The 17,996-nt window shown below is 44.0% G+C and overlaps 2 protein-coding genes across 3 annotated transcripts; one reads left to right on the forward strand and one right to left on the reverse strand.

The window, feature by feature from the left end:
- The first annotated feature begins 732 nt into the window (after positions 1–732).
- Positions 733–8,403, forward strand: CCNA2 (cyclin A2). Of its 2 annotated transcripts, XM_014950060.1 has the most exons (7): positions 733–908; positions 2,195–2,310; positions 2,653–2,876; positions 3,453–3,657; positions 4,171–4,284; positions 4,802–4,935; positions 5,348–8,403. In XM_014950060.1, exons 1-7 carry the CDS (start codon positions 893–895, stop codon positions 5,397–5,399), a joined length of 861 nt encoding a protein of 286 aa, XP_014805546.1. In that variant the 5' UTR covers positions 733–892; the 3' UTR covers positions 5,400–8,403. The 2 variants fall into 2 exon arrangements, with proteins under 2 accessions (XP_014805546.1, XP_014805545.1); XM_014950059.1 differs by lacking the exon at positions 733–908 and having other exon boundaries at positions 2,173–2,310.
- Positions 8,404–8,802: 399 nt separating this feature from the next.
- Positions 8,803–14,701, reverse strand: EXOSC9 (exosome component 9). Its single transcript, XM_014950061.1, has 12 exons — positions 14,562–14,701; positions 14,301–14,395; positions 13,170–13,289; positions 12,960–13,062; positions 12,412–12,549; positions 11,858–11,940; positions 11,406–11,538; positions 10,855–10,943; positions 10,509–10,655; positions 9,961–10,151; positions 9,555–9,633; positions 8,803–9,045 (listed from the first exon to the last, which is right to left on the reverse strand). The coding sequence occupies exons 1-12, from the start codon at positions 14,625–14,627 to the stop codon at positions 8,964–8,966; spliced, it is 1,326 nt and encodes a 441-aa protein (XP_014805547.1). The 5' UTR covers positions 14,628–14,701; the 3' UTR covers positions 8,803–8,963.
- Positions 14,702–17,996: the final 3,295 nt, after the last annotated feature.

Raw genomic sequence — 17,996 nt, forward strand, 5'->3', positions numbered from 1 at the left:
ATTCACCTCCTGAATGGCTGTGGCTTTTAGACTATAAAGGCAGCTGCTTTTCAAGCTACGCATTACAGGATCACAAAATCTTCATGGTTGGAAGGGACCTTTGACATCATCGAGTCCAACCACAAAAAAAAAAACCCCAAAAAAACCAAAAGGCAAAAAACAAACCACAGGCAGAGATAACCCAACAATCCCGGGCGCTAGAGCATGCCCCGAAGTGCCGTGTCCACATGTTTCTTAAATACCTCCAGGGATGGTGACTCCACCACCTCCCTGGGCAGGCTGTTCCAGTGCCTGACCACCCTCTCAGTACAGTAATTCTTCCTGATATCTAATCTAACCCCCCCCTGCCGCAACTTCAGGCCGTTTCCTCTGGGCCTGTCGTTATCCCCTTGGGAGATGCGGCCAACGCCCCCCCTCTCCACAGCCTCCTCTCAAGGAGTTGTAAAGGGCAATGAAGTCCCCCCTCAGGACCTCATTAATTCTTGGTTGGAGGGTGGGTGGCATTAAACCTGCTCCGCGCTCCTCCCGCCTCAGGGCCCTTCGTTTCCCAGCGCTCCCAGGACGGCTGGAACGGGCCATTCGGGGACTCCCGCCCGCTAGGCCCCGCCCCTTTCCCCTCACGCCCCGCCCCCTTTGGCCCCTGCCGCCGCCCGTAGCCCGCGTGACGCGCCGCGCCCTCCCATTGGCCGATTCCGCGGCGGGGCGGCCGGTCGGCGGGCCGCAGGCCTTCACCATCCATGTGGACGAGCCGGACGGGGAGCGGCGGCGGCGGCGGGGGGGGCCGGCCGCCCAGAAGGTGGAGGAGGATGAGGATGCAGCGGCGGAGCTGGGGCTGAAGGCGGCCGTCTGCGCCCTGGGGGAGCGGCGGCCCCTGGCCACCCTGGGCAACGCCATGGACCTGAGCTTCGGTAGGTGAGGCCCCTCCGGGGGTCCCCAACACCCCCTGCCCCGGAAGGGCAGCGCTGCCCCGGGCTCTGGGTGCGCTCCGCCGGGCCCGGCCCACCCCGTCCTGCTGCGCGGCCCTTTCCCCAGAAAGCGCGGGGTGAGCAGGGTTGTGCCGAGGAGTTAGCGAGGGAACGATTTCTAGAGCAAACTGGAGGAGGGCGGGAGATCCGGGAGCTGTTTGGGTTGCAGGGGGATCTGGTTCGGCTCGGAAGATGCCTTTCCTGTTGCCGAAACCGATTTGGTTCCTTTGAGCTTGCTGTTGTGATACAACAGGTTTTGAATCCAGCAGAGCTATCAATAACTTGAGTCTCTACTCTGCAGTCCTCTGCTCTCTGTAAGCTGCTTTATGCTTTTAATCTTAATAAGGCATAATGGTTTTAAAATAAAGGAGGGTAGATCTATATAGGTGTAAGGAAGACGTTTTTAACTCTGAAAGTGGCGAAACACCGCCACAGGTTGCCCAGAGAGGTGGTAGATGGCCCATCCCTGGAAACATTCAAGGTCAGGTTGAACAGGGCTCTGAGCCACCTGATCTAGTTGGAGGTGTCCCTGTTCATTGCAGGGGGTGTGGACTAGATCACCTCTTAAGGTCCCTTCCAACCCAGACTATTCTATGATCAGTACTTCACAAGAAAAACCAGATTACAGACAAGAAGAGCAGCCTTAGAGCCTCACCCTGCCCACTGCTATAGAGTAAGAAGGAGACTTTACTCAGGTGGAACCTGAGGCTTAATGTACTCTTCTCCCAGGTAATACCCTGTACTGGTGCAAGTGTTTTGAGCTCTTCCCAGTATGTAAGCAATGGGAGCTGTTGGATCCGTTTCCTGTAACACATGCATGAATATCTGAGGGCTGACTTCACCATGGCCCATCTTTGCACTCTCTAAAAAAGCTCTGGTGCTCCAGCCCTGTTTTATGCTGGAATAGCCAAGCTTAGTGTTCACATCTATGTAATAAGGTAACACAGGATGCACTGAGTCCTACATAATCCCATCCCTTTATTCTTAGGGGGGAAGAAGAGAATGGGGAATGGGAAGTTTCCCTGTTGCAGTAATGTGTTGGCTTCCCTAGATCCTCCTCAACTCCCATCTTGTTGAGTGATAGCCTGCCCTTTCTGCCTGCCCAGGAGGCAAGAGGCCCAGCAGCCCTGGAGAGCCACCATCGACATGCTACGAACAGGATAGTTCCTGTGCTGCAAGGGAGTGGTCTGACTGTGCCTGTTTTAACATGGCTATTATTTTCTTCTCAGATTCTCCAAGTATTATGGATATTTCAATAACCTCAGAAACAGAAGAGAAAAAACCAAATGTTAATAACGTGCCAGACTATATTAGTGATATCCATACGTACCTTAGGGAAATGGAGGTGAGCTGCTCTTTTCTTCTTTGCATATAGCTTATGGGCGAGAAATTTGGGTTTGAGAAATGCACCTATTAGTTACTACCACTGTGACTAAATTAAGTCTTGCTGGAAATAGAGAAATAAGATGCTGCTGTGAACACAAGACTGGTTTCTTGTGATAAAGTTGATTGTGCCATGCACTGAGCAGAAGCTGGAAAGCAAGATTATGGAAATACAGCTTACTGATTCTAGACTTACCATTGTTTACTTCTGATCTGTTTAAACTGTGGTAAACAGAGTTTAAACAGTTGCTTTCCTCCTGGCAGTTAGTCCAAACTCAATCTTATCTGTCCTCTAAACCTACAGGTGAAATGCAAGCCTAAAATGGGTTACATGAAGAAGCAACCTGATATCACAAACAGCATGCGGGCTATTCTTGTGGACTGGCTGGTGGAAGTTGGAGAAGAATACAAATTACAGAATGAAACCCTGCACTTAGCTGTGAATTACATTGATAGGTTTCTTTCTTCAATGTCTGTTTTGAGAGGAAAACTGCAGCTTGTGGGTACTGCAGCTATGCTGCTTGCATCGTAAGTGAAATGGCTTAATTTAGAATTCTATCTGCTGGTCTCATACAGATGGAAATCTTGCAGCTATCACGCTTCTGTTGCCTATAGCCAGGCTGGCTCAGGAGGGCTTCACACTGGAAGAAAAACCAGGCATTATCCACCTGAAAGCTTGGCAGTTTGTATGGAACTCCTCAAGCAAGGTTCTAGGCTGGCTTTATAGCTTGCCCTAGTGTGAGGATTCATTATTTCTAGCTGCAGCAGAAGCAGGCTTATAAACAGTATGTAAGAGAATATGCACAAGGCATGTGAAAATAAAGTTTTGCTTGTGCCAATTATTAGTTTAGGGACTTGTTCTGGTATTTCAGTGCCTCTGAGTCCCAAATTGTTTAGTGCTAAAATATCAGCCTATGGTAGCTCTGTAATTTCAAATTCTGCTGATTCAAGAGCTACGGAACCAAGTGCAGCAAACTTATTTGGTAACAGTGCTCAGCTACTTCACAAGTCAGATTTTAAATTTGCATGCTGGCTTTCATTAAATGTTGCTGGTTGTCTGGTTTTCTAGTACTCAATTATTTGCTCACATCTTTCTCCTGGCAGAAAGTTTGAAGAGATCTACCCTCCTGAAGTAGCAGAGTTTGTCTACATCACAGATGACACCTATACCAAGAAGCAGGTTCTGAGGATGGAGCACTTAATTTTGAAGGTTTTGTCATTTGACTTGGCAGCTCCAACGATCAACCAGTTCCTCACTCAGTATTTCCTCCATGAGCAGACAAATGCTAAAGTGGAGAGCCTGTCAATGGTAAGTAAGAATTACTGGCTTGGCCTGTGTAACGAGAGAGTTCTGTTACTATTAATGCACTTTACAAGCTCCGTTTCTGAGTCCCGGTAGAAAAGAAACGAAATGGTAAATGATTCTTCAGTCCAGGCTTCCCTGATTCCAGCTATTTTTAGATGTGTGTCTTGGGGAGAGTTCTGGAGAGTGTGCGCGCTGTGCTGTGTACTCCTCCAGAAGTGGTGCTACACCCCTGGAAACTAACACTCCTGTTGCCACTCACCGTTTGAGACACTCCGTTCCGATCTCAGGCAGGCATTTGGTTGGGCTCAAGCATGCACACTTACTCAGTGGGCAGAGATTAATGAACTTTAATAACAATGGTAGATAATAAAAGAGAAAGTAAGTGGAAACTAGTAAAAGCTGTTCCTCCAACTGATGGCAGGATTGGAAGCTTAAATTACGGTCCTAGTGCAACTGCTAAATGCTCTTCTACTTCCTTGGGGAAGGAGATGATTCCCTTTCTCGTTTCCCTTGCAGTACCTCGGGGAGCTGAGTCTAATTGATGCTGATCCTTACCTGAAATACTTGCCATCAGTCATTGCTGCTGCAGCATTTCATCTAGCAGGCTATACCATCACTGGACAAACTTGGGTACGTAGCGCTAAAATTGAGCCTTCATGGAGCTTTATGCATCTTTAGTGTTGTTCATATGCGGTTCTGAATTCTGGGGCCAGGACTGTAGGAATCTGCAGCCCCTCTGCACCTCCAGGCTGTTAATTTCAGATTGTTGCCTGTGGTATTTGGAAAATGGGGACACACACACACATGTTTTCTCAGTATCTACTGATACACTCTGTTCTGGTGATCCTCCTCAAAGCTGTAAGCAGCTTCCTTCTGATGAAGGATGGGGTGGTAAGAAAGCCTAAGTGCTGGAGGCAAGGAAGACTTGCTTAGAATACGATAATTATCAGGATTATTGTAAATCTACATAAACTGCTTAAACCTGAGCAGTGAGCATTAAAATACTTTGTGCTTTAGAAAATAGCGCTCTGCTAATCTATTAGAACAACAGAGTTTCAACAGGAAGCTAAAAACTCCACCAGTGGCCATCAGCGTAAGTGAGCAGAAAATTTCAAATAGTCCCTCTTCCTTTCCTTTTTCCCCTCAGCCTGAATCCCTGTGCAAAGTAACAGGCTACACCCTTGAAGACATCAAGCCTTGCCTCCTGGACCTACACAAGACCTACCTCAAAGCAGCACAGCACACACAACAGTCCATAAGGGAAAAGTACAAGAGTACAAAGTGAGTATCTGCGGAGACGTACGATAAGCTGGTGTGTTGTCCATGTAACTGCTGAGCAGGGGGAGGGGGGTTGATGCATCCTGAATCTTCAGTCAGACTCAACTAACCAAATCTACCACCGATGCAAAATAGCGACAAGGCTCCCCAGGTTTTTGCACAACGGTTTGTTGAGCAGTACTTTGTGTTCACCAGCAGGTGAGGAACTTTCTTGATGTTCCTACAGTTGGTAGGCAGGAGATGGTACCTAATGCTCCTAAAAAATAACCTGGGTTGGCATGGCAGCCAACAAGCCCCCAGATGTTTCCTGCCTTGTGAGTGATGTTCCTTGCTGCAGTACGTACGCTGTTCTTTATGGCAGAGGGCACTTTGAGCAAGATGACATCCTGCATCTTTTTTTTTCCCCCCTGTCTAGGTACCATGGAGTATCGCTTATTGACCCGCCAGAGACACTAAACTTATTGTAATAATCAAGAGACTGATCTTTTTTTTTTTAAAAAAAGATGTATATTACAGGAAAATGATGTACAGTTTTGAAACATGGTTCAAAATTCTAGATGGGATCACTCAGAATATTAATGCAGGTTTTAACGAGCTTAATTATGAATTTAGTTTTATTTGGTTTTACTGTAAATCTTTTGTACATGCTCGACTGTTTAGCTGGGGTTTTATAAAAATGTTGTCTTCAAGCACGGAATTAACCAGGCAGACCAAGCGCAGTCCGAGACTGCTGATCTAATAATAGACTAAACATGAACATTAGCAGTGCATTATAACAGTAGGGCTGCTTCTCCTTCCAAGTAAGAACAACTTGAACTCCACAGCAGTATTTGTAGCATTTTTATACTGTGTAGTTTAAGCTGAGATTTAATATAGGTCCAAATTGTGGCTTAATGGCTGGAATACTGGAACAAACTACATAGCGCTGGGGAGAAGGCCTTGCTGGAATTGGCTCTCGTGAAGCTCTTTAGGATGAGCCACTTACTGGAAGCCTTGATTGCTGTCTCACATACTGTCAGGTCTCCCATCAGGTTAAAGGCTGAACTCCAGGGCAAAATCCAGAACACCAGTTCAGACTTCTCTCTTCCAGTATGTAGAAAATGGTCTTGCTATAGGTATTTTCTAGTCAAAGTGTAAAACATACTGATTTTTAAAACTGTGGAGTTCTTAACTGATGTGTTAGCTGTCCCAAAAGCCCATTGATACCCACTGAAAAAGATGATAGTCATCAGTCTGCTCACCTCGTGCCTCTTCAGGGGCGGTGGAGGGAATAAACTGCAGGAGGCTGAACTACTGCTCTGTGCCCTCAAGAAGAGGGAATGTCTCCTGGGGTAGATGTGCTACACGCAGAGTTCTGTACATCCCTCTTGCTTGGAAAGGGTTCCTCTGCGGCATGCAGCAACAATGTAGACCAAGTGGTCTTCTTTTTCCTTACTTCTGGAACTGTTACATGAGCAAACTAGCACATAAATGTCCACTTGTTCTAACGCCGATTACCTTCAAACCCGTGTAAATGGAGCGATGCTGCCCTGTACCTGCTGTTCTTTGCATGTCAACCAGTAAGTGCATGGAAGTGGATTTAATTAAGCCATTTCCAGTTTGGCTAATAAACAGTTTTTTACATCTGATGCTGGTGGTCTTGCCAATACCTTAAAACCACTGAGGAGCAGTTCTGGCCATCTTCAACTGGCATTTGTTTCTAAAGCTCTTTGGCAAGGGTGAAACCTGCACCACCTTAACTTGAAGCTGACTCAACGCTGCCCATCTGGGTGGCTGGACAGCTGGCAGGTAGCAGCATCAATTCCTCACAGATGTCAAACAGCTGCTATGGTGTGGGCTATTTAAAATACATTTAAAAAAAAAAATCATCAGCCCTCTGTCGAGCTGACAAACAGGTGTTAAGGTGAGATTACTCACGTGTCTCAACTCAGTAATTAAAATCTTGGGTGTTCTACCCCCACCCCTGCTCTGTAGCCTGAGCCTTCCACAAAACACCTCAGTTACAAACCCTCGAGTCAAAACTAAGGAATGCAACTACTTGGCTGCCTTTTTTGGCCAACCTGAGCTTTTTAGGATGCACTTTGACTTTTCTGTGTGTTCTAATTTTTAACAAAGAACCATATTTCATTGGTCTACTGTGTTCTCCAACAGCCTTTATTTGGCTTTTCAGTAGGTTGCCACTGAAAAGCTGAAACTAGTTGGTGAAAAACCCCAGTGTATCATGTTTGGTGCGTAGCATTAGGAATGCAGGAGAGGAGCTTGTAGGTAATGCTTGTAGGGAACACCTTTGCCACAGCTGTGACATCGGGTTGTGACCTCGGAAGGGCAATTATTCTTTGAAGACTATAGAGCACAGCGCTCCTCCTGACAAACTGGGTTCTGCCTTCCCCTTCTTTAATGGTGGGTGCTGGAAACTTTCCAAGACTGCTGAGAACTATGAAGTAATGTAAAGGTTTGGATGATTGCAATTATGGATTATTTTCCCCAGAATAAAGTAAGCAGCAGTTCTTAAGTGAAAGGATGACAGTGGTTTATAGAAATAGTTTACTGCTTAATGAGATGTCTCCTTGCTCTGTTTTCAACGGAAGTTGTTTGTTACTGTTCCCATAGCAGAGAAACATTCTCCCCTGCTCCCTGAGCTTTGCTTTCAACATACCAATACAACTTCCTCTGCAGCCTAAAAAAATGCTTCAGTCCTGGGCTGGCAGCTCTGCCCAGTTATGATCCATGTTCCTCCTTCCTCAGCAACAGCTCTTGCTGCTGCCAGTACTGTCTTGTTCCATCTTCTCACTTTCCAGTCGGTATGGGATGATTCCAGTTCTTGCTACTAAGCTTTGAACAAAATATCCCACATTATGCTGTACTACTGTTTTGCCTTCCCAGTTTACACTTACAGCCTTTAAAAATAAAGCCTCCGAGGAATCTGGGGTATGAGGTGTTATGTGTGATGAGAGACACAGCACTACAAATACCGGTCTTTTTCCTGAAGAGGTTTAAGGTCTCCTGGTACTGCAGAACTTAGAAGAAACTGGATCTTCACCTATTCTCGTGTTCCCAACAGTGACTCTGGGCTGGAAGGACTGACACTGAGAAAACACACTGGGTGAAGGGGGCTTTGACAACTTGATTAAGGCTTTCTGTGGCTGGGAGCAGTTTATCTTTTTTTTTTTTTAACATTAAATTCTAAACCCGATTTGGGGAATGCAGTATCTGCAACAGTAACTTCTCTCCTGTTCATATCTCATGAATACTAAGGTCACATGTAAAATAGTCCTGTTTTGCTCTTGTATATATGTGCACGTTTCTGGTTTGACTTGGTTTTTGAACAGAACAGCTGGATCAGGTATTTTGGAAACCTCATCTCTTTGCTTTGCCCGACTCTAAATCCCGAGCATCATTCTTCAAATACACTTCAAGAAACATTCCTGTCTGTTGCATGTAATATTTAATTAAACTTTTTAAGAAACTCTATTGCTGAAGTATGAGTTGCTTCTCTATGAAAGTTTTGCAGTAGTTCTATGCTGTTTTGTTAAATATATGCATTTCTGTTGGTTCTTACACAAAGCGGTTTCAGTGACAGGGGCAAGAAATTTCAAGTCACAGCACACACCATTTTCCCCTGCGAAAAACATTCCGGTGTGTGACAGGAAGGTCTGGCAATAGCTACCTTCATTAACAGAAGCTTTCCCTGGCATTAAATTGGGTCTGACCTTTTACCACCTGAGCTCTGACTGCACAGCTCCCTTCAATAATGGCAGAGGCTGTTAAAACTGCATCTTACCGCCGCAATTCAAGTTGCAGAACTTGAGTCAAGTTTAACTAGTGAGTTTGCTGCTGCAGCTGGATATAAACCACAGAATTTCACTTACATGCAAAATTTTTTTTTATTTAAAGCTGTGTACAATATTTTTATAAAATATACATAAAAGCAGGACCAGAGATGGGGTGGGAGGAAATAAAATTATCTACAAAAATAAGTTCAGTAACAATGAACCCAATTATACAGCATTTCTGAAGGAGGGATGACGGCTTTAATAAGCAGCTCTCTTCTTTTTTCTCCTTTTGTTAAACGCTTTCTTACTTGCATTTTCTTGCTTCGTATTGGTCTGTGCTCTGCAAGCAAACAACATTTGAATCAAAGAAATGTACTGAGCAGTTTTATTTCAAAAGAACACAGGCTGCTCATCATCCATAGCCTGGCAACCATCCACCACCCTCAGTGCAAAGTTCAAACATAGCACGTAGAAAGTGTCCTACACCCACCAATGCGGGTGGCCATGGTTAGTGTAGGGATGCAGCAATACATCTCACTGACTGGAGATCAAATGTAAGATGCTGCAGGGCAGCATGTAGAATCTCTGCAGCATCTTCAAGGAGGAGTTGATTCAAATACATTAATTTGCTATCCCTTTGGAGCGATTAAGATTAGTCAAGTATCTACCCATTTCAGACAGCTGCAGGTGAGCCAGGACCGGCCTCCTAGGACAGGAACAAACTGGTCTAGGTGTCAACTTCCTCACTCTCAGCTATCTCTGTAGTCCCCTTGATCAACTGAGGCCTTTCTTGGCCTTACCAAAATCCTGTGCTTCCTGAAAATACACCTAGTTTCACACGACAGTTACCTTGTTTTCCTCGGTAGTTCCTGTGGTTCCAGAATGACAACTTCTTCCTCTTCACTGTCAGACACTACAATAGGTTCATCTGAAAAAAACAAACCAACCAACCCACAAACTGGTGATCAGTTTTGTACAAACAACTTCTGCAACTAACAACTGCAGCATTTTTAAAGAAAGATTCAGGGTGGCCAGCATTTAACTTCGAGCCGTCCATCTACACAGAAATCAAGTTATCTTTTGAAGAAAAGACAAGATACCAGGTGAAGTGAAAGTAGCAAATGGGTGCAAGTCCCAAGCGGAAAGTGGCTACAATGGTTCCCCTTCCTTGCCAAGGACTTTTTTCACATTTGAATTCTGGACTGTTTAACAAAGTGGTATAACAAGTGTCTCTGCTATCAAGATAAATCCTTACCCTTCTTAGTTTCCAACATTGTACTTGTATCCTCAGTTTCCATTTTCTGACATTCAAAAGCAGTAGCTTCACTTTCACCTTCCTCTTCTGCTGCTTCCTCCCTGTCAGATTCTTCCAGGTCTCCCCAGGAGTTCTCTATTCCTTCCCCAATTTGGGCTGTCCCAGGAGTGTGCAATATTGGTGTGGTAGAACTGAAGTAGTTAAGGAAAATCTTGATTTGCCAGTAAACTCTTTGTATTCTGAGAGCAAACCAGCTGGGTTTGAAGCTGTCTCTCTTCTCCCGAGGGGAGAACATCCTTAAAGGGGAGTTGAGAGAAAGTACTACTTCTCCAGTTACTGTAACAGTCACTGCAGACCTCAGTTTTGCACTTTACGCTAGGAATTAAGTTACCTAAAAGCAGTCAGAACCAAAAATGGTATGACGCTGATGTTTCCTCTGAAGGCTGTCAGGCTACCTAAGCTGTGAGGAACCTTGGATGTGTGTTTAGCTCCTAGTGCAGGGGGTGGGAAGCCTGATTTTCCCCTAAATAATACAACAGAAAAGATACACTTCTGAAGGAGGGTCAGCTTTTGTGATGATCTCTTCAGCTTGTTCTTCCACATTGTTAGTATCAACAGCAGCACTTTCCATTTTGAAGGCAGTGATCTTTTGATTCGGTATAGATTCTGCGAAGCCAAACTTCCCACCTTCTTTCCTAGTCATTCAGTGACAGACATTATTTCAGGATGTTTCACACTTAAAAATGCTTTCTCTTTTCAAGTTCAAATATATAAGTGCTTGCTATTTAAAACAAACACTAGTGAAAACAATTTGCTGTTCAGACTACAGGTTGACATTACATTTTAGTATGTTTCTTAAAAATACCTATTTCCCTTCTTTTCCAAAACACTCACCGAGCTTTCTGGTCGTTCTCCAAGGCTTTTTGAATTAGTTCTGTTATTTCTGCAACCTTAACAGCTGTTATTTTACTGCATCTCAGAACCTGTTATACATACAGCAACACTTTACAATCATGAAAGCACGATGTTTTTAACTGTAAAACATCACAGGAGTCACAAACACTTAATAAAATATGGCACCTTAGTATTAGTAGTTAGTGCTGGATACACTACGAGTTGATGCCACAGGTTCAGTAGCCTCTAGCTACTCATGGCAGTGCAGTCTGAATTAATTTACAGACTCCCTCAGCCAAATCTCAGGGGAAAAAAACAAAAAACAAGTTTTGTATCTGACCAAACAATGTTCTTTTTCTACATCTCTTCTACAGCGTGCTGCACAGTATCATCCGCTTCCACTAGGACTAAAAATACATAATCTTTTCCAATTATATCAGACAGATAATTGATTTCTTAGCTTCCAAATGTCAAGGGTATTTCGCTATCAAGATTCCAGCACGGGAACTAGTTTACATACAACAGAGAGACTGGTCAAAGCAAAGATTTACCTGATCCTTTACCAGCATAATCCCTCCGCTGGACTGCATGGTACAAATTTCACGATGTTTATTCATGGCAATTACAAGGACGCCATCCATTACACGTTCCTCACGCTCACTTGGATCCACCAATAAATAGGTCCTAGATTCAAGTTTAAAAGCAACAGTAAAAAATTGTGGCAAGTTACTACCCTTAAAAAGAAATTTAAAATTAATTTGTTTATGTATTAATAATTATGGGTATACCCTCCTCCCAAAAGTTTTCTATGCCATCTGTGGAAAGCTACTGGTTAGTTACACTGTGCAGAACACAAGTATCTCCCCATGGCATCCCACTTCAGATAAAATGTCTTAAGAAATTGGCTTGCCAATATAAATACTTTTTGGACTCTTTTATGTTTAAAATCAACTCTGCAGAATTGAGAATAAGCTGCTCCTCTCAAAAGACTTAAAAATCTTACCCTTGCTGGAAGAAGGCAAAACTGACGCAAATAGGCATGTGGTGGATGCTCAAGGGGACAGGATTGCGCTCCTCAGGAGTATACTGTGAGAAGAATTGGCCCAGAAGACAATTATTTATGAAACACATTTAATTTTAAAATGAGGTACTGTACAAAGATATTTAAAGAAATACAAAAAGAAAAAAGCTAACAAACGTTTAGTTATCTAAACATTAAAAAAATTCTTTTTAACTCTTCTTGTGCAGTTCTTACTGTTTACTACCTACGTAGGTAAATACAGTGCATTCATCAGCCTTATACTTGATTTGATTGAAATACTGTAAAATACTTTTACAATTCGTCATTGTAGAAATGTAACAGTAATCTTTTACAATCAGTATTACCATGAACTGAGGTTGATAAAATTCCGAATTCAGCAGGCTTCCCTACTATCCTTTCACATTTCAAAGCCCTACAACATAGGTATCTCAGAGTTTAGCTGCTTACACAAACACCTTTTAGACAGAAGGAAATAGCTACCTGCGATGCCACAACATTTATCTGGTACAACTTACCACAGTTACTTCCTCTCCTTGCACAGACACATCTGGTCTGCGAAAATGACAGAGGGCTACAATTCCTGCTATGCTGGCAGCATCAATAATGTTCCCGTCGTGATTTAACAGGTGCAGGTCCAGACGGATTTGCCAAACCTGAGAAAAAACATACGGAACTGCTTGGTAATTTGTGACACAATTCTACGGAAGTTACTGTTTTTCAAAACAACTTCATTTTTTGAACCCTAAAAAGAACCACCATTTATTCTTCAGGGCTTTGCTTAGGGAGATGAAAGATCCCGGTCTATTTCAGGACTCTCAGTGTGCTAGATTTAATTGTCACAAAATACATAACACTTAAGTACAATTCAAACTTTATTCTGCAAAGAAATATTCAATTGTGCAGGATCCCAACGACTTCAGAAAGCCTATGTATACTTTTAAGGTAAAAACACCTGTAAAGTCACATGCGTGGATCTTTACATTAACCTAAAATCAGAATTTCTAGTTTCCAAAACAAAACAGAGACCACGTTAAAACCACTTGAAATTAGTAGGTTTTCATACCTTTTCACCAGCAATAACGCAGAGAGATTCAGTATCTATACACTTGGAATTTCTCAGGCATCGTTCTATTAGTCTGTTCAGTCTCACCAGTAAATCTGTCTGTCTGTCAAAACAAAGTTAACCCCAATTGAATATGATTCGCGCTTTATGCTCACACAACAGTGGCTCCTCTCATCATCCTTGCTTAGTCTTTTTAAGAAAGCTACATACCTGCCAGGCTCAAAACCAGGCGCAGCCATTGGTGAGAGCTCAAGATTGAAGAAAAGTATACCTTCTGTAGGCCGATTTGGCTTGGGGGGAACAAGTTCACATGAGACTTGTGCAAGAACCCTGCAAAGGTAAATAAACCACTAATTCACTGAGTTTAACAAGAAAAAAAACTCCTACCACTACAAACAAAATACGTATTTTGAAAAGTATGGAGCGGGTCCAGAGAAGGGCAACAAAGCTGGTGAGGGGTCTGGAGCACAAGTCTTATGAGGAGAGGCTGAGGGAGCTGGGGGTGTTTAGTCTGAAGAAGAAGAGGCTGAGGGGAGACCTTATCATGCTCTATAACTCCCTGAAGGGGGGGTGCAGAGAGGCGGGGGTCGGTCTCGTCTCCCAGGTCATAGGAGATAGGACAAGGGGAAATGGCCTCAAGTTGTGCCAGGGGAGGTTTAGATTGGATATTAGGAAAAATTTCTTCACAGAAAGGGTTATCCAGCATTGGAATGGGCTGCCCAGGGAAGTGGTTGAGGCACCATCCCTGGAGGTGTTCAAAAGACGGGTCATTTTTTTATTGTTTATTTCTTATTTATTTTTTTGTCAGAGTTAGGTTGATGGTTGGACTAGATGATCTTTAAGGTCCCTTCCAACCTAGATGATTCTATGAAAAAGCAGGCGTTTAGGCTTTTAGTTTGTATTTCTCACTCCTGACAGTTTCTCATTCAGTGCCTGTCATACATGTGTATGGTCAACAACTGAGAGAACCAAATGTAGGAATTAGAGCACAGAACAAGAGACTCAAGCACATGAGAATCTATAACTAAATGTTTATGTAAGTGCCTATATATGCTTTTTCACACACAAAAAAGGGCTGCTTGATTTGTGAAGGAGTGGAGGAGGGCAAAATGTAATGTGAGATCAGCAAACATAGGGAGGAAAAATTATGATAATTTTGTATTTTGTAAATTATTTGTAATCGACAACCAACACGGAAACTCCATCGCTCCCCACCGCTCCTCCACGGTCTTAACCTTGAATTGCTACCACTTTCAGGCTTCAGTCCTTAAAATCTGTTCCGTGAGACGGCAGCGGGCTTTCAGCCTGTCCTCCGCCCGCCTGCTCGCCCCCCGCACCCACCTGGTCTTCCCCAGCTCCACGATGCAGCAGCCGTAGTCGGCTCCGAAGGAGATCCGCACGTTCCGGTAGTCATAGCACTGCCGGCCGTCCAGGCGCTGCGGGCCCAGAGACACACACACCGGGTTAATGCGCCATAACCGGGACGGGGGGGGGAGTCCGGCCTACCCCCGGACGGCGGCAGATGGAGACCCGCGCTAGCCGCACACCCTCCCCGGAGCGGGGAAGGGAAAAGGGAAGGGGAAGGGGAAGCCAGCGCCGCACCTTCCTCTCCTCGATGGCGCGCAGGAGGAAGCGCCGCTCGCAGTTGGAAAGCGGCGTCGCCTTCATGGTGGACCCTGAGGCGCGGCGCGCGATGGAGCTCGGCGACCGCGCGCAGCGTTGACGTCATCACCACGCGGCGGCGACGGCCGGGCGGTGGGTGTGCCGTGCGCAGGCGCGAGCTCCCCTCAGTGTTGTTCCCGCCCACAGGCGGCTCCCCTCAGAAAACGCCCCGCCCACAGGCAGCTCCCCTCAGGGCTGGCCCCGCCCACGGGCGGCTCCCCTCAGAAAACGCCCCGCCCAGAGGCGACTCCCCTCAGAGCGGGCAGCGCTCTCTTGAAGGGGTGTCGTTGCCGGTATAACGCGCAGCCCTTGTTACCGTTCCTAACAGGTGGGCACAAGGGTCTGCTTCACCGAAGAGCGGGGCCTCGGAGGGGGCTGTTGCAGTAGCCGGTCCCGTCGCGGCCCTCCCCGCGCCTCTTCAGAGGTGCCTGTGGGCCGTTGGCAGAGGGCCGGGGAAAGCGTCTGGAATTGAAAAAGCGCGCCTCAGACATTTCGAGTGCCCAGCCTTCAAGGTGTGTGTGCTCCTGCGGCCCCTGGAAAACAGCCAGGGTGGTGGCCTGAGCAAAGCAGTTAGTGCTGTAGGCCAAAATGCAACAAAAGCTTCAAATTTATCAGAGGAACAGCCTTCCCTGATGTTCCGAAGTACTGGCTGTAAGTAAAAGCTCGAGGCTGTGAGTGAAAACAAGTGGCTGTTATGCTTAATTTGGGTTGAAATGAGAAAATGGATTACTCTATCTTCCCACCAGTCGTTAAACCCCAGACGCTCTGACTTTTCTCACACAAAATCGTTGAAATATCTCAAGTTATATTATCTTTTTAAACCTTGTTAACCCTGAAGTTCTAGTGCAAACTAAAATTGAGTCACATTTCAGAAACTTAAGTTTTGTGCAAGTGGGGACAGTGCTGTCTTGATTTTTCCATGCTGGTTTTGTATTTTCAGATTAGGATAAATGAATATCATCACAAGTATTCAGTGTCAAAGTATATTGATGTGATTACAAAAAGGGCCTCTTGCTATAGGGACAAAAATAAGCAAATAGTTTTTCTGAGTGGCACTGCATGTGAAGCAACAATAAGGAGCAAGCCAGTGTTAAGGCTTGCAGCTTTTTCTCTAGCCACAAATATGATAACGCTTGGCATAAGATTGTCTCTCATTGCAAATACATGGCTGATTAGGTATTTTCATTGGAGCTTAACTGGCAGCCCTTAGGTAGAAATTATGTCTGGTTTTGCTTTTTATATTGTTTAAGTTCAGTGATAATATTAATTAGTGAAGGTTTGGGGTTAAATTCCAGGTGCTTTGCAATCACTAAGAAAAAAATGCTTCTGTTGAGACCAAGTTTGCTCCATATTAGTAGCCCAAAGTCCTGTTGGTGCAGTTTTTCACATGAAAAGTGAAGGCTAGGTACCAATTCCTTGCAATCATTTAAGATTTGATAAGTAGGAAATTATTTTCTAAGTGCTAATTTTAATCTCGGAGCTAATTTCTGAGTTATGTGCAGTTGGGTAAACTGTTAATCAGTGTCTAAATCAGAGAAAACGAGTATATTTTGAGTTGTTTCATGTGTTATTAGCAGACATAATGTCTAAAATAAAGTTTGGGAAACATTTGTGGAAATATTTTGGCAAATATGTAAGATGAACAACAAAATGGCAGACTTCTGAAAGTAGTGGAATGCAATCATAAGTTTTGTATTTTGAATGTCTAATTTAAACTTTTTCCCCAAGATATTGCCATAATTAATTTCCTGTCACACGTTTTTGCACTGAAGTCTTTATGTTGCTTTCCACAGAAACTCACTACAAATTTCAGACACTTCAGTTGCATTGGCGAAGTATTACAATTGTTCGCATATTCAAGTAAACCCAAACTAAAGCAAAAAATTAGCACTTCGAATACTTTTTCTTATCTCTTTTGTGTGCTGTCATTTTGTATTTGTCTGTATACTTATTTGAAGCCCATTTTGACCCTTGTTGTAAGTCATAGTATTTGCAGGAAGCAGGATCGTGAAATATTTCTGTCATTTTATAATATAAAAAGAGATCTGAAATCTTTTTACGTGTCAATGAGCAGAATTTGCTTGGTAAATACAGTCCTGCTATGTTGCTTTTTGAGCGGATATTGGGATGGTAAAGTCTCCCATGAGGAGCATAAGCTGTTTGTTCAATGCTGCAAAGTTGTGCTTTATTTTAATGAGATGTCTTATTCCTCAGAACCTGAGTGCTGCATGTGCTCAAAGGAACTGATGTTAGTTCAGTTAGTTAGGAGCAGTATTAAGTGTTCTATATGGCATGCACAGCTCAAGTGGCTGAATGGAAATTAACTAGATGATTATTTCCTTACTGCTGTTTGTTTGTAAATTCCATTTAAAGGGCCATCCACTAAACCTCACGAAATCAGTGAGGTTGCAGAGGTTTCACTAGATGCCTGGTCTGGCAGGCAGCCAGATCATTAACAGTAATGACATGCAACAAGGAGAGATCCCTGTTTGAATTGCAGAATCATGGTTCGGTTTGGGTTTTTTTGAGCATTTCAAAGGAAAGGTGGTGGGACTTAGTACCTTAGCAGTGTACTAGTAGTGCTTTACTCTGCCCTTTGACAGCCTACTGTAGTAAGACAGAATGCATGCTGAAAACATTAGCATTGGTTTATGCACTGAAAAACCAAACGTGTATTGGAGAGCAGGCAGAGACCATACAGGCACGGTGAGGCTGAATGTACGACCAGGGAAGGCTTTCTCAGAAGTTGTGTCTTGCTTGATTACAATGCTAGGGACAGCGATACAAGCACTACTTCTCTTCGATGAACCATCTCCACCTCTGTTACAGTAACGCACAAAAATCCAATTTACCCCAACTTACCTTACTACTTATTTCCACCTTTTGCTCTGTTCCTCTGGTTTTCTGTTTTGGGTTTTGTTTTTGGTTTTTTTTTTGGAGGGGGGAGAGGGAAGGAAAGTGCAACTCACTGGCTAAGCAGAGAAGTGTAATGTTGGCAATCACTATCATGAATAAATTAGCAATTATTGAAGAGGTGAGTGAGACCATCTACTTTTTTTAGAAGAAATGAACTCTGAAGACCTGACCTTTGTTTTCACATCTTTGATTCACAAGAATATCGGGCTCGTTTCAGGATCTTTTCTTCTTATTTGCATGGGTTTAAAGGAGGGTAGACTCATAGCCTAATTGCTTACTGTCAGCTCCATTTGGAATCATTTGTATTTGTGCTCCAAGTGAGAGAAGTGGAACATTAGTATTTGTATTCAGTTCCATCACAATGGGCAAGCAATTGAATTTAAGCATTTTTCAGCTTAGCTTGATTCTGGTAGCTTCTACAGAAGAAGTGATGGGATGGAATTTTGCACTTAAATAGGG

Source organism: Calidris pugnax, unplaced genomic scaffold (assembly GCF_001431845.1).
Source record: "Calidris pugnax isolate Ruff unplaced genomic scaffold, ASM143184v1 scaffold42, whole genome shotgun sequence".
Taxonomy (NCBI): Eukaryota; Metazoa; Chordata; class Aves; order Charadriiformes; family Scolopacidae; genus Calidris; species Calidris pugnax.